Source organism: Coffea arabica, chromosome 2e (genome assembly GCF_036785885.1).
Source record: "Coffea arabica cultivar ET-39 chromosome 2e, Coffea Arabica ET-39 HiFi, whole genome shotgun sequence".
Taxonomy (NCBI): domain Eukaryota; kingdom Viridiplantae; phylum Streptophyta; class Magnoliopsida; order Gentianales; family Rubiaceae; genus Coffea; species Coffea arabica.
In genome coordinates, this window is record NC_092313.1 from 72,572,692 (window position 1) to 72,594,426 (window position 21,735).

Here is a 21,735-nt window from a genome sequence, read left to right on the forward strand (position 1 = left end):
CATATTGACGTTGAAAGTGTGTAAAAAATTTGCTTTTTTGTTTTTTGATGCGTTTTGATCTAAGCAGAAACCATGGAAAGGTTTATGCATTCAATTTTTGTGATGCAAGCATTGCTTAATCCGTTAGATAGTAGACAGATTAATTTATGAAATTTATCAAGTGTGTTAATGAAACATGTTAACAAGATGAACAAAGTAGTAGCTTAAGATTTTTTTTTTTTTTTTTTTGTTTCACTAAAGTAAGACCAAAATCATCTTTCTTGTCAAACATAATTGCATCTATATAATGAGCACCACTATTGATTATACTAATTCTATTCCCTTGCTAGAAAAGACTATAATAGTTCTATCATTCCCTTCCAAGGCAGTTCTCACTATTGAGGTTGCCAGCAATTATATGCCACTTGATGCCAAACTCACAACTTAGACAGGGGTTTGTTTCATATCTTATTAGTATTCTTTCTTTCCATGAAAAAAAAAAGAAGTTAATCTATGACAAATGTCTTTGTGATGCTGATTTCTGGTTTTATCTACCTTCATAATTTGCACGGTCCAGAAACTTTTCAGCTAAAAACAATTATAATCAGCCGATTGTTTGGAGTTATTGAAACTGCACAAGAGTGGGTTCTCTTTTGAGAAAAACAAATAGAGGAATTTTAATTGCTGACAAAAAAAAAAAAAAAAAAACCCAGAGAATCTATTGTGGAACCAATAAAACCACATGAAAGAAACCACAGCTTAACTCATTTTTTAAAGCAAAACAAAAAGGGAAAAGAAAATAGTAATGGGTTTTTCATTTTATTTTTGTTAGTAACAATTCTTCTCCACCAACTAGGGGCCAGCATACTTATTCAGTTTCCTTCGTACTAAACTCAAACAATACTACGGCATTTCTATCAATATCCGTAATATAATTTACCTCTAATATCATGGCATTTCCACTTTTGACTCCTTAAACAACATAAATTAATTTTTTTTTTTTTGGTTTAAAGAGAGATTTCAAGTCTTATAAAGAGAAAGAATGAAAGGAGATAACTTCTAAGTTGAATCACCCCATCAATATTCTTATCACCTAAGTTGGATCACGAATCTCATTATCACCCCAACAATATTCTTATCACCTGAGTTGAATCTTGGAGATACAAATTAATTTCCATTTCAGCTCTCACAAATACCCCGTAGGCCCTAACCAATGGTTTTGTTTCGTAACTGCTGCCAACCTAAGTATTACTACTACATTTAGGGGCGCTTGGTTCATGCTTTGGAATTGGAAAGGGAAATGGAATAATGGATAGAAAATCAGTATGGGTTTGAATTGGTGCTATCATTCCCACAGGCAATGCTTGGTGTGGGATGGATATTAAAATTTATTTTTGCTTCTTTTTTTCTCCTTTGGACTTTTTGTCTTCTTGGCTCGATGCCTCCCCACCGCTAACGTTACCTGACGACCACCAATCAAAACTTCTTCTTTTGTGCTTCGTTTTGCAATTATCAATCAAAAATCCATGTCTGCAATAAAAGATTTGGCACATGGTGTCTTTTTATTTTTCGTTGTTCTGAAATTGGCAAATGGAACTTTAATTAAACAATCACAAAAACAAATCCCAAAATGAAATGGTGAATTCCATCCCAATCCTTTGAAATCTGTTTGCAAGCACAACTCCAATCCACCTATGGCCACCAGCATTCTTGCCATTAAACATCAGTTTTGCTTTTCACAAGGAGAAGAGGGAGGTTGGGTTGCCTGCTGAGAGGGACGATTTGATAGTGAAAGAGGAATTTAGCGGAGGAGGAGGAGGGGGCTTGGGAGCTTTGATCTCGGCGAGGTAGACGGACCCGATGTCGCCGGAGCCGAGGCAGTGAAGGAAGCAGAGGTCGGAGAGGGAGAGGGTGGAGCAAGGGGAAGTGAGTTGGAAGCGAGTTATTCACTGTTGGAACTTGGAAATGAGTTGAGGGTTTTGAGTGATTCCTCCCAATTTAGTCAGGAATCATGAATTGGGCATGATTCTAATATTTCAATTGCCATTAGTTCCCCTCAAACCAAGCGGCCCCTTAGTTCCCAGGTCAAGTATCACTGCCTCGAGTCCAAGTGTCGAGCGTCTTTAAACCATAATTATTAAATCCGATCCGGTCCGACGGTTCAACCGGTCAAACCTCAAACCTCAAGCATAAAACCTAAGCACACTCACCGCTAGCCCAATAGCTCACTTGGTGCTTATTCACTCCTTCTATATTATATATTAGATTTTTATTCTTATTTTATTTCTTCAAAACAAAATTTGTTTGGAATCTTTTAATAAAATTTTATTATTCCCTAAATTCTATAAATTATGAAATGGATTTAAAAAATAACATATTACACAATTCATTTTAAAAACAAATATTATTCTTAATAACCTTTTGCACTTAAAATTCGTAAATAAAGTAGATAATTACTCTTAGATAAATTTTTATACTTGAAGTTTGGTAGATTACTAATTAAATTTAGATTTTGTTAATTCTTATAAGAATTAATGATTCTATAATAAATTGGACTAATTGAGTATTTACTATAACATAGTTTATTATAGTTTTAATCATATCAAAAATTATAAAACATAATATTAAAATATATGTAGTGACCCACCGGTTGGATCACTTACCCACTGGTTGAACCAGTAACCCATTGACCCACCTCTTTCACCGGGTTCCTCCCCGGGTCGGGTTTAATAACTATGCTTTAAACCTTCTAACGTTTTTAGGGGTAATTTTTTTTGGGTCAATTCCAAAATCCCCCTTCCAAACTTTCAATTTCATCACTCTGCTCCCTAAATGTTCAATTGCATCATTATCTATCTGTGGTGTTTTAATTTTCCGAATCGAGTGTAATCAACAAATAAGTTTCAATTCCTCTCTCATTTGGTCACATGACATGCATATTTTATCGACAGATATTTCATGCTTAATTTTGATCCAAAAAATACATTGCATAAAAACTTTTTATGCGCACAATTCTTATATATAAAGTGAGACACGTGAAAGTTCTATGTACATTGAGAGGTTTTGACCTAGTAGTTAAATTTGAGACCCCAACATTTAAAGTTCTTGGATTGAAATCCTCCTTTTCCCTTCTCGTTTTTTAATTTCATCCCTGTTTTGTTAAAAAAAAATTAAAAAAAAGAGAATTCTATGTGCTAAAGTCAATTATAAATTTGTATTTTTAGAACAAAATAAAATTTTTAAGGATTATTTAGTCTTTTCATTGATGACATGCACACTAATCAACTAATGTCATATAAATGAAAAGATGGATTATAAGAACTAATATGCTGATTCTATTTGACTGAGAAATTTTAATGCCACCAGGAAAATTGATCAATTGAACATTTAGAGGGTAAAGTGATGAAATTGTATGGGGTTTTCTTGTATTAACATCTTTGTTTTTTCTATATTGGGATGTGTGGGGAATTATTTGCTAGGATTGGGGTAGGGTGGGGTAGGCAGTGGATAGCCTTTGTTTTGTTGGGACTAAAAAATCAAAAAGACATTATTGAAAAGTCCATCATATCATTTCTTATAGGCTAAAGCACAATAATTACGTACAAATACTTAATTGCAGGGATAATTTCAGAAACCTCTCTTAAAGTGTCTAACAATTTCACAAGTCTTCCTGAGATTTGTAAAAGTATACAAACCTCCCCTGAGATTAAGATTTTGGTAACAAAATTAGTCCAAATCATAAAAAAGAATAATATTAAAAATACTTTAAAAAGAGAGATGAAACTCTTATTGCATAAATATCCCTTATGCATGTATATAAGTTGTATTAGTAAAAGAATGAAAATAATTAAAAATTAAAAATAATTAATACACACATTTCACCATTCAAAAAGTTTACATTTAATATATTAGACAATACAAATATATAATAAAACTACATTAATGATCACAAGATTCAGCAAAACAAACCAATCATATCTCTTAACATGAGATTTGTATAATTCTTGTGATTTTGAACAGAAAAAAGTTTCGAATTTTGTCTTTTTTTCCCCTCATTTTTTTTTTTACTTTCACGAAATTAGTTTACAAGTATCATGGTTTTAAAAGTTTCAAAAATTTTTTTTCATGAACAACTTTCTTTGCTCCTGTATTTTTTCCTTCTACCAAAACCTCTCTTCTTACACTGCATACAATTGATTTTTGATCATTGTCAAGTTCTATCAATCACAAAATAACATAATTTGATATATCCATTGGTATTATTTTGTAATTGCAAGTCACCATTCATCATTAAAGAAATTTTCAACAGTTACTTCCATTAGTTAGTTACTAATATTTAATTAGTATTCTAATTATTCAACCGTTAGATATTACTTTCTAATAAGACATAATGTACTAGCGTATATGAGTAATTTTTCTCCATGTAATGTGAGTAACTAGGCCCATAATTCTGTCAAGGGAGGTAAGTATAATTTTACAAACCTTAGGAGAGGCTAATGAGATTATTAGAAACCTCAGGGGAGGTTTCTAGAATTATCCCTTAATTGTATTGTATGTATTCTCCATGTTGTTTTATTTTTCTATGATGAAAACGACCTGCCACTACTACGTTCTTAATGTATGTTTTTATTTAATCTAATCAATCAAATAATTAAAAGGTGTCAAACACTTTAGTCTTACAGCCATTATTACTACTGACTGCTTAATAGCTTTGTGTAGATAAGAGTGGTGGTTGAGCCATTTCTTCTTTTGGCTCCCTTGATTCCCTCAGGTGAGCATAAAGCTCTCATCTTTATACTATTTGCTTTGTTCCTTTTCTTGATTGCTGCATACTATCAAGTCCTTTATCTTCTTCTTTCTTTCTGGTGAAATTTCTGGGTCTTGATGATCCGTGTGGTATGTGATGATCAATTGCTTTATCTTCTATGTTTGAGTTGAATTTCGTCTGGGTTTGTGTGTTACCGTTGATTCTTGGTAAGCTCGACTCATTCAGTCATGAACTTTAGTATCTGTATGGTGAACTAGTCATAATTGGACTTTTGGAGGGGTTTTAGCTTTCTTGATGTGGTTTTGTTAGATTTTGGATCAATATTTGGGCTTTATTTGATCTTATCATGAATTCTGAAAAGTAGGATTTTCCATACTCATTCCGAACTTATCAGCTTTGTAATTTTCAAGTATGCATCTTTTATGGGACTGATTCATATGCTTCTGATTTTGGTGTTTTAATTCGTTTTGGAGCTTTATCGGTTTATTCAACCGACAATTGTCAGCATAGTTGTCATTTGGAAAAGCTCGATTTTGGATGTAGTATCATGATTATGTCAACGGGTCACTGATGGCTTGGCCCTTATGATTTAAATCCTTTATCATGTTCATTTAGATGACACTTTTTTTTGTCAATAAAACATATTTAATGGATACATTGATATGAGAAGTGGAGGATTAAATTTCAAATTCAATTTATAAAAGAACAATTGTAGATAAAGAAGATGTTTTCTTTGTAATTATAAATTGATTGCTTCCTTTGTGTTTGATGCAGGGATCTAGATATCTGTTTTTATCGTTGGATGCTTTAACAGTGTAAAGCTTCATACCGTAAGGCTTGTTGATTGATGGGGTCTGAAGGGCCTCCTGCTGTAACCATCCATGTGACTGGTTTTAAAAAATTTCATGGAGTTGCGGAGAATCCTACTGAGACAATTGTCAGTAATCTAAAAGAGTATGTGAAAAAAAGGGGTTTGCCCAAAGGGGTAATCCTTGGCAGTTGCAGTATTCTTGAGACTGCAGGACAGGGAGCAGTTGTTCCTTTATATCAGACACTGCAATCTGTTATCAGCACAGCTGAGAACGAGTCATCCACTCCTGGTAGAGTTATTTGGGTATGTTTGTTGCATTTGTTTTTCTCTTCATCTGCTTCTTTTCGTGCTACCATTAATGAAGAAAGCAAAGTATTGATTGATTGCTCACTTATACATGTATTAGCCAAACTTTGACATCTAATGACTCTCTTAAGGCCAGTATTTTTGACATTCTAAATTATTCCCTTGTTGAGTAAGACATTGGGAAAATGTGAATTTGGACTTTTGCTGGATTGCATGTTGAGTATGGCATTGACTGGTAACTGGTCTGTCATATTTGATACAAGTGTGCGCGCTTGTAATTCCTGATAAGTACTGGTTTTTCAAAATGTACCTTTCCTCTCAGTTTAGAAAGGCTCCTTTCAGTAGATATCAGGATCAAAATAAACTTCAGCATTGGTATTTGACTCTTTAAGTACCTTGACTAAGACATTCTAAAATTATGTGATGGATGCCTTCACGGCATTTATTAATTTGCATTTTTTGCTAGAAAAATCGAGCCTTTAACTGCAGTTACTAGTGACTAGTTGAATGTTAATTAAATGAGAGTTGATTGTTGAAAGTCCACAGAAGCATGTGCATCAGGCTGAAATCAGAGTTCTCAATTGGACATGATTCACTTAACTGCTGGTTGGACGTGTTGAAACATCCTTCAGGCATTTCAGCTTTAACTCTTGGTTGGGTATTACAAAGATGACTGTGAATGTGATCAAAAATTGAATAGTGGACTTACTTTCTGACACCTATCTATACTCTTTTATGAACAAGTGCTCAGACTGTCCACCTATAATATTAAACTATGGTTATTGGATGGCAAAGTATTTAACTTTAAACCAAAGTAATGCCTTTTTTCTGCTTCCGTGCTTCCAGTGTTAGATGTACAACCTGTATTGCAAAGAAGCCAACCTTCTATTATGTTTTAAAAGAAAATTACTAATAAGGAACTTTGCATGGTGAGTGGTCATTGGAAAGTGCAACGCGATCAGAACACAAATAAAATTCTAGAATTATCAGAGAGTGATTGTTATTAACTTGTTATGGTTGTGATTTGAATGTCTGCACCATGACTCTAGTGTAATCACATAGGATTGTTTAATGGGTTTAAACAGTTAAATTTCCTGAATTCATATAGTAACTTTTCCAATTATCTTGATTCTGAGTCCTTAGGTCCATTTCGGAGTTAATAGTGGTGCAACAAAGTTTGCAATAGAGAATCAAGCAGTCAATGAAGCTACATTTCGCTGCCCTGATGAGATGGGGTGGAAGCCTCAGGTCTGTTGTTGCGTTGATCACTTTCTCATTTTAAGTATCTATTTCCATTTCTGACTTAGTTAGTGCTTTAACATCTGTCATTTCAGAAAGTCCCTATTATCCCAGCAGATGGTGGAATTTCAAGAGCACGAGAGGTATAGTGGTTTTATGGCTTCCTTTCGCAGCTCCAGAAGAAACTTCTGTATCTTGCTTCAAGTTTTTTGTTCAGATAAGTTGACAACATGTGGTGGTGTGAAAAAATGAATAGAGGTGCCACTAAGCTGACTATAATTCTTAACAGTGAACGGTGGCCTATCTAGAACATGTTATAATTTCATCTACTCTTGCATCCTCGGCATGCTCTTTCACCTACTTGTTGGATCACTCTTTTCCTTGGATGTTATCCCTGTATTTCTTTTTCATCTCATTTCTGTTACCTCGGCATGCTCTTTCACCTGCTTGTTGGATCACTCTTTTCCTTGGATGTTATCCCTGTATTTCTTTTTCATCTCATTTCTGTTACCTCCATTTTGCATGGTTTATTTTGTTCCTTTTTGGATCTCTCTTTTAACTGGAAAGGCTTTTCAAGTATAGAGTTAATGGGTATGAAAATTGCTGAAGTTTCTGATATAGGTTTCTTTAGAACTGTATTTGGTTTGCCAACTGTATTATGAAAAGGGTGAAACTGAGATGATTAACTTCTGCACTTACAAATCATGGTTTTTGTTTGTGGGCATGATTCTGGATTCAAAGACACAAGTTTGTTGATTTAACTCAATATGTTTTGTTCCTGGAGTCTGTGGGGGAGGGTTTGGGGGAAGGAGAAGACTTGGGCTGTTTAGTAAGATGGAAATCGAGCAGGATTATAATGCACAACCTTTTTATGTCATGCAATTAAATTGATTTTTAGTCCTTTTCTTTTCTTCTTGTGTACATTTTTACCCAAAAATACCTAATTCCAGAGAAATCAGTAACTACAATAAAGGTTGAAATCGGTGGTTGACCTTCAGATTCTAACTGCTATGTTTTTAGATGCCATATATCCTATGCAAATGAAAGAACTGACCAAAGGAACATGCACTTCCTGGCCGCCTAATACTAGAATAAGAGATTAACACTGGGCAGTTGAAACTTACATCAGGATAAACCTTTCCTTTGTCAACCTTGATGAAGCTGTGTCACCTATAGTGTGTTTACCGTCTCAATTTAAGTGAATACGTAATTTTAGAAGAAATCAATGCCTTTCTATAGATTTTCCCAGAGTAAAGGGAGACACTACTATTTCAAACAGATGTATCTATATTTCGGTAGCTCTTCAGAACTCTCTAATTTTTTAAATCTTATCTCTGTAGTTACTCTTAGTATTCCTTAGCCTAGCTTCTGTTTTTCTCAGTACTTTTATTTGTTATGTTGTAGCATAATTCATTGCATCTTCTGGAGCTTGTATGATGAACTGGGGAACTGATTATTGGTATATGTTTGATTTTTTGTGCATCTAGACTTCTCTTCCTGTTGAAGAGATCACAAAGGCATTGGCTAAGATGGGCTATGAAGTGATGACCTCTGATGATGCTGGCCGATTTGTGTGCAACTATGTATACTATCATTCCTTGCGTTTCGCAGAGCAGAATGGAATCAAATCTCTATTTGTACATGTGCCTCTCTTCTTTACTATAGATGAGGAGACACAAATGCAATTTGCTGCTTCCTTATTGGAGGTACTTGCCTCTTTATCTTAGACTATCACATTCTTGTCTCTCTTTTCATCTCGATCTGGTGGCATATTTGCCTCGTCGTGGTGGTCGTGCATGTGACGATGGATGCAGATATCTGTGTGTCAAGCTTCAATAAACTTTTGATTGTATGTGGAATGGAAATGCGATTTTTGCTGGTGAATTATATCATATATCAGGGGTTGTGTTACGATATTTGAGAAGCACAATGGCTTTTGAATATTGAAGCAATGGTTCATGTTGATTTGGTGTATCTGATTGCAGCTTTTCAAGTTTCCTTTACTGAACGCCACAAATTTTCTCCTCCTGCTCATAAAATTTCTTTGCAGATGGAGACAAGACTCTTTAATTCAGGTTTTACTATTACTGTGTTTCTAAATGCTGTATTTGTTTGTTCCAATTTCCAGTAAAATCCAGGTTTGAAGTTTACACATTTCTTAGTTTGTGATAAGTGGTACACCATTTCCCTACTTTCCTCTCTTTCATTAAACTTGAGACGGAGGCCTTCATCCGTTCTCCATTAGGAGCGTTTTTTGGGTAAGTAAGAATTTATTAGTACCCAAGAATCAAAATAACATAGTACGAGATATGTTTCAAGTCAACAGCTTTAACTTGCACAACTCACATTTGACGCTAATCTCACAACAGTTTGAGATGCTTTGTGTATCGACTACAAATGTAGCAGCAGCAACTAACGATCAAACACTTTGCAGCCATCTATTAGTATCCGTCTGCTTGACTTTCTTGAAGGAGAACAGTCTGCATCTGATCACCTCAAAGATCTCTTCTTGAATAACCTTTGTATCCTTGCATTGATTACTAAATTGCCTTGCATTCCTTTCTTTTTTCCAAATGCAGTAAACAACAGATGCTAGCAAAACTCTTCCTCGGGTTTTGGCATGAGATTTGCCTTTGAAGTTAATTCCAACCCATTCATCAAATTGCTCCAATTGGTTTGAGGCCATTGGACAGCACATTTGGATTTGACGAAACTCCAAATACTATTAGTCACAGAGCAATCAAAAAACAGATGACTGTGGTGTCGTATGCACCCAGAGGCAGGAAACCCCATCACCTCCAAATTTTTGCTACTAGACATATATATATATATAACCACATTAATTAGTTTTTGGATGACTATAGGAAATCTCAACTGAATAATTAAATGAATGCACAAATTTTTGTCACTCGATGATATGTATTATTATACAGTACCATAAACAAATTAAAGAGAATTGGTGTTTCAACTTGTTCCAAGTTGCAGGACGGCCATTTTTTGGTCAACGGCATCTTTCATGCCCCCTCCCCTGGTGGGTGTCACCAAATGGTCGCTGCTTCAATAGCATATGACGGACGCATTTGTGTTAGTTTGGACTCGTTGGCCAAGAGCTATCTTGCTAGCCAATAACCACAAATTGGAATGTTGTGAGATGCTTCACCTTTTTTTTCTGATTGCACTCCTATGTCTAGTCAATAAATGAGGCAGGAAACCCCATCACCTCCAAGATTTGGAACAAGAAACTCCACTTTACAGTGTCATATGCTTTATGCAAATCAACTTTAATGGTACACCGTGGACTCGTTGTATCCTTGTGGTAGTTTCTCAGTAGTTCTTGTGCAAGTAATACATTGCCAACAATTTTCCTCCCTGGAACAAAAGCAGATTGTGAGGGACTAACTAGTTGAGGCAAAATCTCTTTGATTCTATTTGCAATAATCTTTGTAATACACTTATACGAAGTGTTACAACAAGAGATCGACCTATAGTTAGATAAAAAGGAAGGGTTCTGGACCTGAGGACCCAAAGTCATGATTGTAGAGTTAATTTCCTTCAAGAGTTTACAATCTCTAAAGAAAGAGATCATAGTTTTTGTTACCTCTTCGCCAATAATAGGCCAAACCTGCTTGAAAAACTTAGCATTGAAACCATCAGCCTTCCTATTAGCAATAGAGAACAAATTATGCAGAATTTCTTCAGCAGCAACCTCCCGCATCAAGTAGCTTTGTTGGTCTTGGTTGGGGACTTTAGCAACAAAAGGAGAAAAATCAACAGGAGCTTCATCAATATGTGATTGTGGTGGGTCGAGCAATTGCCGAAAGTGGGATATGACTTCCCTTTTCAACTCATCATAATCTTCTACTCGTGTCCCATCTTTCCTGGTAATTGACATTATTCTATTACACCGATTTCTTTGGTTAACCATTTTGAAGAAAAAACTCATATTTTGATCTCCAAGATTCAGCCATGAAGCTCGAGATTTTTGCTTGTAGAAGTTCTCTTCATCTTGACCGAGGTCTCTATACTTCTTTACCAACAAATTTTCTTTGGAAAGCAATTCTTCGTCCCTGAGATGGTTATCAATTTGACTTTGAATGGCCTTCAGATCATTTTTTGCCTCTAACACTTTCATAGATAAGTCCCATATTCCTTTTTGTTGAATTTCTTCTACTCCTGCTTCGTCATTTTCAATTTCTGACAGATACTAAACATGGGAGTCCCTCGAACATCAATATTCCATGTTCTTGCTACTAAAGGCATAAACTTCTCATTTTCAGTCCAAAAATCAAGAGAATTTAAAGGGTTTCTTGACTCTTCGCATTTTTGGAAGGATTTTCACAAGAATTTTAGCATGATCAGAGATACCTTTAGGTAAAAAACTAGCATTAGAGAAGGGAAAAATGCCTGAACCAACTCTCATTAACTAATACTCTATCAATTTACCTGTAAATAATATTCTCATCTTGCCAGTTATTACACCATGTGAACTGCATCCCTGTGTAGTTCAAATCCTCTAACTCAGCGTCAATACAACAGTCATTAAAATCATTCATGTACTGTGGCCAATCATTGGAGCCCCCGCATCCTTCATATCCAAACCTGATAGCATTGAAATCTCCAGCTATTATCCATCGAGTGGAGTGCATCAGGCTAGCAAAGTCTACTAGGTCCTTCCAAAACTCTTTCCTGTTTGTGGAGTCATTGTCTCCATGGACAAAAGATATAATGTACCTGAAGTCTAATATTATTCATTGAGTTAATCTTACAATGCATGACTTGGTCCGAGGAGCCAATACAAAAGACATTCAAAAAGTTTGGGTTCCAACACACCCAAATTCTACCAAGAGAAGACCAGTTGTAGTTATAAAGAAATCTCCAAGAGGGAGCAATTGCAGTTGAGATTTTATCTTTTTTCACAGCTTTCACTTTTGTTTCCAAAACAGCTCCTAACTTAATATTATTATCTACCAAAGAAGACCTAACTTCCTTTTGCATGATAGATTTATTCAATCCTCTAACATTCCAGCATCCAGTATACATAGACAAAAAGTTGGGATAAGATTTAATATTGATTACCCTTTGCAGGGGATGTCCCCTGCACCATCTTCTGACAAATGCTTGTTCTTCTTCTTCTTTTTCTTTCCATTTCTCTTCTTGAAGTTAGCTATGATCTCATTCAAAATTAGCACAAGAAGTTTCAAGTTCCTCGATAACTTCCGCATCAACAGCATTTAACTCCACAAAGGAATTGTAATGTGAAGAATCCTTGGGCTGGTTTTGTTGTGGTGCAAGTGCAACCATTCAAAATTCCATCTTGAACAATCTAGATGTTTGTTTCATCAACTCAAACAAACATGGGAATTAAGGGCAAGGGGTGCCATTTGTGAGCCTTCTTGACTTCTCAGAGTGTGTCCTAATGGTAATACACCATTAATCAGGCCAACTAAGCAAAGATTGGTTCTAGCAGTGAAGGAGTGTGTCGGGGCAAGACCAACACTAACCATAATCTCCACATCGACCATATGTCTATCAATAAAAATCACAGAAAATAAGTTATCCAAGTCCTAACTCATCAAAGATTTGTGGATCCCTCGTCCAAATACGAACATTTTTTTAAAAAAATCTTTTAGTTCATGTATTTTCACTTTTCGCTTCACACTTAATTTGATGTAATAATATACACTGTCAGTATGTGAAAAATTAATCCTAACCATATAATCGGCCTTATGTCTGTTAATTTGCAAACCAGAAGGTTGATAAGTATTGGTAACGTGGTGATGCTATTCTTCTTCTTTTTCTTTTATCAAGAAAAAAAATTAGTTTAAATTCATAAGCTCAGAATATCATCTCCTTCATAAAATCACATTTTGATTCCTATCGGCTAAACTGAGTCTTGGAGACAGATATGAGAATTTTTTTTCAAAAAAAAAAAAAAAATCTTGTGAGGTATTTTACGCAAGTGCAAGATTGACTTGGGCTGGAAAGCTTGAAAACCCAATCCAATTGCCGTTCGAAGTTTGAACCGATCTTGAGGACTTATCTGGGCTTTATTAGGATCGGGTGTTCTGTTGAGTTTGGGAAAGAACTATAGTCCATATCCGTTATTGAAAACACCGTCTAATTACATATTTACATAGATGCAGCCTGATTTGTACACTAATATATTTTTACTTTCTTATACACTGTCACTGTACAGATTTTTTGTTTTATACGAGCAGGTTTATATCATTACTACATGACATGAATTTAAATTTTAAATTCAAATCATGCACATGTGGTATATATCTGTAGCTATAAGTATAAAAAAATCACTAAACTGTCAGTGTATAAAAAGTTAATCCATTTTTTAATTCATTTTAAATTGTTTTTACAACTAATCAATTCTTGCGTTGTGCTTAACTGCTAATCATTATGACAATCTTGTCTCTTTCGACTTTCTAATCATTATGCTAATCCTTTCTTAGCATATTCAATGCATAAAATGTAGTCAAGTTTTTCATAAATTTTCTTTTTCCATGTGACGTAAAAGCCACTAATGTGCTAATCAACAACTAGTAACAAAGTAAGTATAAGGGCTTGATACCACATTGCAGGTTGATTAAAATTGATTGTCTCTAGGCAGTAGAATAATTAGGATAAATTTTGCATATATATACACGATTACATTTACCACAGCTCATATTATAATGTAATTAATTATTGGAGAAACAACAAAATATAAATTAGATTGTCACCCGTGTAGATTATAGTAGCTACTAATTGTCGTGTAACACCTATCTTAACATTGCAAATGGTGTGCTAAATAAAAAGAAGCAGCTTCCTTTATCTCTAGTTCTTTAACCGATTTTTATACAGGAGCAATGATCGACTTAAGTGATAGAATCGTTTTTTTCTCAAGACTGCAAGCCATATTTGGAGTCTTATTGTTGTGCTATTCCAATCATGCAAGCCCCCTTCTCCAAATAGCAACAAAATGTTGTACTCCCCTAAAACATATTATAACAAATAAATAATATTTTTGACACAGACAGTGTATATCTAATATAAACTAATTAAAATTATATATATAATATACATTAACGAGTATAAAAGCATGTCATGTGCATAAAATATGAATTTCAGAACAAAATTAAAACTACATGATATATATATATATATATATATATATATCTAAATATGCTAGTATTAGTATATATAATGTTGGTGTGAGAAATACCCATCTTTCAGCTAAGCACAAAATAGAGTTATGGTGCATATCTCTTTAAGAACTTGATGCAAAATTCCTCGTTCTCACATCTCTTATTACTTCCCTGCAATGTTGTCGTGCTCCTCCATAGAAGGGCACAAATCCAACCGCTTTAAATCATCTGTCCCAGATTTTGTCTCTATTCCATCTTTGTTTAAATGACATGTGTATTATACTATTGGACTTATCCCCAATAAAATTTAAGAGTTATTATCGCTGAACTTATTCATAATAGAATTTTAAAACTTATTAATCAATACACGTAGCAGTTGAACAAAGACGGAACAGACGGGATAAAGATGAAATTCGAGACAGTCGATTTCAAAACGCAAATCCAACAATCTTGTTGGAATACCAGCACATAGTAGTGTTGTGATTTGTCCATGAAATTCAACTGCATGGGAGTGCGTGCGAATGGTGGAGATCTGGGCATGGATATGTGCTTGTGCTCGTGCACCGGCCGTCAACTTTGGAGAGCATGCTTCCTCCTCCTCCATTGCCCTTTTGAACTTCGGAATGTTGTGCTAATCATACAACACTAGGAGAAAACAGCCGCCCCTCCACTTGCTGTTTCTACTATGAAATATATGGACTTAATCTGTTTTTTTTTTTTTTTTGTTTTTATTCCATGATTCTTTTCATTTTTTGGTCAATTTTAGAACGTGTTGAAGAAATTTTTATTCTCTTCTTCCACAATTTTTCTTTAGTTTCTTTGGAATACAATAATTCCAGATGTTAAGTGGATTTAATCTATCATTAGGACTGTAGGTGTCAACGCAAAATTGAAATAATTACATAGCAGGACCACCATTAGCTAATACGTGTATGGGGATGGTCAGTTGATGAGAAGTCAAATACGCAGAGAGAAATCTCTATTATAGTGTTTTAGGGATGATAATCAAGTAAATAGGGTGTGAAAAAAAAAAGTTAATAGGGTTTGTTCTAGGAGCTTTTTTTTTTTTTTAAACGAAGCTAATAGTTAAGAATATTAGAAGAAGCCCCGAAAAATGCAAACCAATTTGTGTCTGTTTATTTGAGCACCTTAAGTACAATAGATTAGGTACGTACTATTTGAGATTTGTGGTAAAGGAAACAATTTATGCTAACTTAATTAACGACTACTTTGTCCTGTCTGTTAATAAAACACAGGTGATTAACCCCTTGATTATCTTTGTAAAAGGAAATTTTTTAGTCAACTCCAAGAAAAGAAAAATAAGCCGTAGTCTGATTTCAGGGGGAAAAAATTTGGAGGAAATAACCAAAAACAAAATGAAAGAAAAGTTGGACCCAAATAGGCAGCATTCTTAGCAAATAGCAGTAACTAGGTATTGAGTTGTTCCACTTGATTTACTCATTATTGGGTGAAGATCCTCTCCTTTCTATTGGATTTCTCTCCGTTGATCTTTTTTTTTTTTTTTTTTTTTTGACGACTGGGGGTATCCTGGTCAATTGACCAGATTAATCCCCCCAGGCTGGAAGAGCCCGCCCCAAGGATTCCAGCGCGGTACGGAGAGAGAGTCGAACACGGGACCTTGCTCCTGAAGAGGAGGCTACTGGACCGGTCGCACTAACCCGGGGGCTGGATTTCTCTCCATTGATCTATCCATTCATTTATATCTAAATCATTGTCGTTTTGTAAATCATCCAATTGTGCCATTATTATTATTATTTTGATCTCTAGATTAACATACTAAAAAATGATATAATTTTTTGAGAACATTTCTACATTCAATTTAGACGAAACATTTAAATGGTGAAAATGGATCAAAATTGTAATAATATTCGCAATGATTAATCAAAGAGTAAACCTAATCAATTTAATACAAAATTTGATGTACAACTAGCATAAGTGATGAAATAGATTATGAACGATATTAATTTTTGAAAATAATTTTTAAATTAACTTTATTCGAGCGTAATGATGAGAAATTCTCTCCAACTCAATGGAGAGGAGCCTAGTCCTAACATTGTGCAGATCCTTTTTGCCCATCTGCATGCGTAAAGAGAGGAGAATATATATGCAGTTTTTGCTCTTAAGAAATTTGCAATTGCTTAGTCTATTTTTGGCAAACCTTTTGATGCAATTATGATTTGCTTGGCCAAAAGTAAAAGCCAATGGCTACCTTGTATTCGAAGTCAGAAGAGATACTACAGCATCAACAAAACCCATCATGACGCTTCCACTACAACAAGAACAATTCAATTGTAGAGATGTCTGAATCATGATGTATATACCTATCTAGTTTTATTTTTTGGAGAATGCCAATGGTTCAACTTGACTTTTGTCTCTCAAATTTTAGCTATTTCTAGTGTAATTAAGTCCAAGGTTCAGTTTTTCTTCTTTTGTTCCTTGTTTTCTCCATTTTATGGAATTTCAAATTAGTCAGCTCTATCTTGAATCATGCAGCAGAAACCTGACAGAGACCTAGAAGAAACCTTCGATGCTTTGTTAAAAATATTCTGTAACTTCTTTCTTCTTGAAACTCTTATAAAGCTGCTTTAACCAGTCACCTATATCTTGGATGTCAATGATGCTACCTTTGTTTTTAATTTTTAAAGGCAAAATGATCTTCTTTATTTCAACACAAATTCAGCAGCTATAAAACAAGAGAAGTAGAAAGTTTCTGTAATATAATAACATCCTGTTAACAAAACCTCAGGAGTTTAATATTAATTATAATTGACGTGCCAATTTTATTCTTTTCCAACTATGGCTTATGTGAAAACCCTTTCCTCTTTTTTGGGTTTGATGAATATATATGCAATACTTAAAAATGCCAGCTAACTGTTGTCTATCTTAAACATTCTTCTACCTTTTCTATTTCAATTTTTTTGTTAACCAATACGTACTACCTATCTGATTTACAAATTGGGTAGACCACGCAGATCAATTCATATTTTCATATCATTTGGCAGAGTAAATGTAAATTAGTTCATGAGTATATATTGTAATTATACTGTCTACAATTCAGCAGAACCTTAAACATAAGTAGCCATGTCTAGAAGTTATGGGACTAAAGTAAACACATACTATTTTTATAAGGCCATGTATGCAAGAATATTCTTTTTATCCATTGGTGTTGAAGTTTGGATGCATTATGCCATTACCTATACTCTATAGAGGCAACAAAATGTATAACTGATCCATGCCGTGAATTCAGTTTATATATTCTTTGAAATGAAAATTGGTTTGGAATCCTCATGATTCTTATCTTTGTTTGTAATTAAAAGCTAAGTCTACGATTATCATTGCCAAATACAAAACCAAGTTGGCGGAAGTTTGACTTACAGACAAAGTTTGTATACTTTTGTATTTCGAACTTTCTTCTTCTTCTTCTTTTTTCTGGGATAAATCAGAAGATTCAGAATTCATTTAAGTTCTAAAAGTCTATAGACTATAACTCCAGTGATACGTAAATCTATGCATGCTTATTTGACATGCACTAATGACTAGAACTATACATTGATTATTGATTAATGATCAGCACACAAGTACATCATTTGGTGGCATGGAGTCAGGAGGGTATCCTTCCAACAAGCAGAAAACTGGTGGAATTGTAAGAGTTTTAAGGCATCCATAAGCATTCCAGCAATAGGGATCCAATATATTCTGTCCCTGAGCAGGAAACAATTCAACATCTGAAAGCGTGAGATTTGTACATGGCACAGAATCACTGCAGGCTAATCGCATTGGTGGGCTTCTCACATCATAAGTCCCTTTAATGTTTGTGTACAATATGTCAGAAACGTATACTGCTGAAGTCTGATTCTGGCAGCCCTTTGTCTCGCAGTAGTATTGGTCTATGATGATGGGATTTCGAACTGTGTCCATAACAATGTTGTTGAAAGTCACCTTTGATACTGATCCAAATCCACCTTGCCATGTTTTGATTCTCACACCATTAGCTGAGTGCTTGATCAATGAGTCTGTCACTGTTATATTTGACACACATGCTTTGGTGTTCTGTTTGCCAAGGCTGCCAATGCTGTAACAAGATAAAACATGAGGTTGAGGATATCTTAAAGAAAAGGCTAAACTCCTTTTTTTTTTCCTTTTAAGGGGCGATGGGGGATAATGGGTAGCTTTAGTGCTCCATTTTCCATCAGCATTCTTGAAAATGGAGAGCCTTTGATATTTGTTATACATCTTTTAGTGTCACGACAGCAGTCCAAATCTCAACTCGATTGCTAGTTGCTGGAATGAGCCCGGTAAGCGGGCATGACTTGTTTTGACTAGATTTCAATTCGTTAGCTGGGCAATTATGCTTATGCTTAATGTCCACTTCCAAGGAATCTTGAAATTTTAGGGTCTCGCACTTTTGGTGGTTGTGGTGATAGTTTCACACTTAATTTGGAGGTTTTGGAAATGGAAATAAACTTTGTTTCTGCCTTAGTTTAGTACAAAAGAAGAGACACAGAGATTGCAGGGCAGATACCTTATTCCATGACTGGGACCACATGTTATGTTCCTTATGTCTACATTATGACAACCAGCTCCAATTGATACACAGTCATCACCTATGCAAAAAGGCAAAACTATAAAGAGTGATGCAATAGACTTGAAACCTTAAAAGGTGCCTATGAAGAAAGAAAGAAAGGAGCTTTCGAGAGGCTAAAATATTACTAGTACCGTTGTAAATTATTGTGTTATGTATCCTGACATCACTTGTGTTCTCTATGTGAATACCATCGGTGTTGGGACTAAGAGAAGGCGATTTTATGTAGAGTGAATAAACATTGACATCTTGGCAGCCATCAAAACGGAAATGGAATTGAGGGCTGTCTCTAACTCTTAGCCCTTGTACTGTCAAATTGGAGCTCATAAAAAACCTTATAGCCTGCAGCAAGTACAGCAATTCATCAGGATTACTTCAGAAGGAATTATATATATATATATATATATATATATATATAGAACTGCAACAACAAAATATAGTAGTCATGTTTTGCTTAGGATTTAGGACTTACAACCGGGCTGTCACAAGGACCATGTGAAGTGGTTCCATTTACTCCCTGTGACATTAGTACAATAAGGTTTAAGTCCTAACAAAAGGGTAAAAGGGCTTTAACAATAATACTACAACAAAAAAGATATACTTTGTGAGGTTTGCAGGGAAGATTCCACCAGTTTTCTCCTCTCCCATCTATTAGTCCACCACCTTGCATTGTCATTCCGCTGACTCTGTAGAAGACTAGCCATTGTCGCTTACTGTAATTCTTTGGCCATGAATCAGGTCCATCTGGTGGCATAATAGTTCCTTCAATCTGTATACAGTTAGACATGAAAAGAAATCATCAACGTGTGTTCAATCATTAGTTCAACACATATATACCCCTTCTAGTGAATGCAACGTTACCTGGAAAACTAGTCCACTTTTGCAAGGACCTGTGAAGATGGTAGACTGTATCATGAAGGAATAGCGACTGGGAACTAAAAGAATGCCCGAGTCAGTATGGCAAGCATCATCCCAGGCCATTTTGAACGCTTGTGTGTCATCAGTGACACCGTCACCTACAGCCCCATAAGATAAAACATTGAAAATTGCTGCAGAATCTGCAGGACTCGGGGAATGAGCCTCAGGTGCAGGAGAAGGAGGTAGTGAAATTTGAGACAGAACACGAAAATGTGGTTCTTGTGGCTCTTGGAAGAAGTTACTAAGAAGCCTGCTCTCAGCTTGGAAAGCTGAAAAACAGAAGAAAATACAGAAAAACAGCAGGAAAACCTTATTAAATTCCATAATAAGTGTAGCTTGTATCCAAAAACAGAGGATTCTTTTTATACAAAAACGACACAGTGGTACACAAAAAGAATTTGACTACTTGCAGCTTAGCATGCACTCGGCACTCCCTGGTAGCTACAGAAATGTCTCTATTGAGTAATGGGTAGGTTGTGGAGATGGAGCATGCTTTTGATATTCAGAGAATGGAACTCAAGATCAGAGGTAGTTTTGTCACTATCAATAGCTCAAGATCATAGGTTCCCAGGGTGAAGGCTCCCACGTTTTCAGGAAGTCTAAAGAAGCCACCAACAGAACTAAGTTGTTTCCGTGACCACTGCCCACTAAGGCCACTATTGCTTCAACTTGGCTGATCTCTTCAGTTTTTACAAGTAAACTGTATATGTTAGCTAAGAATGTTGCAGAATCCATCAGCTGAATGAAATCAGATTTATACTACATTGGAACTGTAACAAACTGTTAGTGGAAGCTACCTTTTTTCAGGGTCGGTATATGCAGTTATGCACCTCTCATTTTTTTAATCTTAGCAAAACCGACCAATTCCATCTAGAGAATGGCATTTCAGTTGAGGATATGTGGAGAGTTCATTGGTGGATTCTGAAGAAGAAAAAAAGGGTGTGTGCTGCATTTGTTGGTTTATCAGAAAGTAATCATTGATGTATAAAATCTATTAAGATATCCTCATCAACTGCTGAATGCATGCCCTCCCATTGCTTCCACTTTCCCTGGTCCCCAAAGTATTCATCTTTTTAAGGGTGGCCTGGCATTCTATTAAAAAAAGATGGTACCTCTATAACTGCACTGCACTTTCATTTCAGAAGATTACTGGCTTAGGTTTTTGGTTTGTTGATTAGATAACTTGGTATTTCCTCGTGCGAAGAGTACTTTCAGAGCAAAATCTGACTTGTGCCTTTAGCATTTTAAGAAGTTTTAATTGAAAACTATGAACTAATCTGAAATTACTAGCACAATGAATCCAAGGTAGGTTAATAATACGTACAAAATCCTGATCATTATACATTTGCTAATTTGCCGGTAATGATCAGTCAATAGATACAGAAGTGACAAAAAAGAGATTAGTGTTATAGAAGTTCAGCCAACCAATTCGGTAATAACTAATAAGTTGTAGATTACTTCAGTTTACATTGAAATAAAAAACATGGAGTACTTCTTCCTTCTTTTTTTTTTTGGTGAAGAAAAGTTTGGATGGATTCGGTTTCGGTCATCATTACGAATCAAAACATGCTTCTAAAACTATGGGTTACTTACAAAGATTTTTACACGTCACCCGGCAACACAACCTTTCCATCAGGCTTACACGACTTTAATTTTTTGAGAAAGTGATCCGTCATTATTATCAACTGAACCAACTTGTGTTAACAATATGAAATTCTATAATTTCACTCAAAGTAGATCAAGTTAACAGGATGGCAAAATAATTCAATGGAATAAATGTAACAACTCACAAAATTCACCAAATTTAGAATTGATTTCACTAAAAGTAGATCAGGGTTAATAGGATGGCAAAGTAATTCAATGGAATGAATGTAACAACCCACGAACTCTATCAAATTTTAGAAAAGACGTACTATAAGATGCCGATAACCATTTTAGCCCTCTTGGAACTCTAGCTAAAATGAAGTAATGA

At 35.1% G+C, this 21,735-nt stretch overlaps 2 protein-coding genes across 6 annotated transcripts; one reads left to right on the forward strand and one right to left on the reverse strand.

Moving 5' to 3' along the window:
* Nucleotides 1–4,592: 4,592 nt before the first annotated feature.
* Nucleotides 4,593–9,700, forward strand: LOC113727842 (uncharacterized). Of its 5 annotated transcripts, none has more exons than XM_072080986.1 (6): nucleotides 4,593–4,750; nucleotides 5,522–5,861; nucleotides 7,008–7,112; nucleotides 7,199–7,246; nucleotides 8,591–8,809; nucleotides 9,004–9,077. In XM_072080986.1, exons 2-6 carry the CDS (start codon nucleotides 5,595–5,597, stop codon nucleotides 9,022–9,024), a joined length of 660 nt encoding a protein of 219 aa, XP_071937087.1. In that variant the 5' UTR covers nucleotides 4,593–4,750; nucleotides 5,522–5,594; the 3' UTR covers nucleotides 9,025–9,077. The 5 variants fall into 5 exon arrangements, with proteins under 5 accessions (XP_071937087.1, XP_071937089.1, XP_071937086.1 ...); XM_072080988.1 differs by lacking the exon at nucleotides 9,004–9,077 and adding an exon at nucleotides 9,683–9,700 and having other exon boundaries at nucleotides 4,594–4,750; XM_072080985.1 differs by having other exon boundaries at nucleotides 4,594–4,750; nucleotides 8,591–9,077.
* Nucleotides 9,701–17,634: 7,934 nt separating this feature from the next.
* LOC140037069 (polygalacturonase At1g48100-like) lies at nucleotides 17,635–20,509 on the reverse strand. Its single transcript, XM_072080989.1, has 6 exons — nucleotides 19,707–20,509; nucleotides 19,447–19,614; nucleotides 19,318–19,362; nucleotides 18,980–19,187; nucleotides 18,786–18,867; nucleotides 17,635–18,335 (listed from the first exon to the last, which is right to left on the reverse strand). Exons 1-6 carry the CDS (start codon nucleotides 20,085–20,087, stop codon nucleotides 17,831–17,833), a joined length of 1,389 nt encoding a protein of 462 aa, XP_071937090.1. The 5' UTR covers nucleotides 20,088–20,509; the 3' UTR covers nucleotides 17,635–17,830.
* Nucleotides 20,510–21,735: the final 1,226 nt, after the last annotated feature.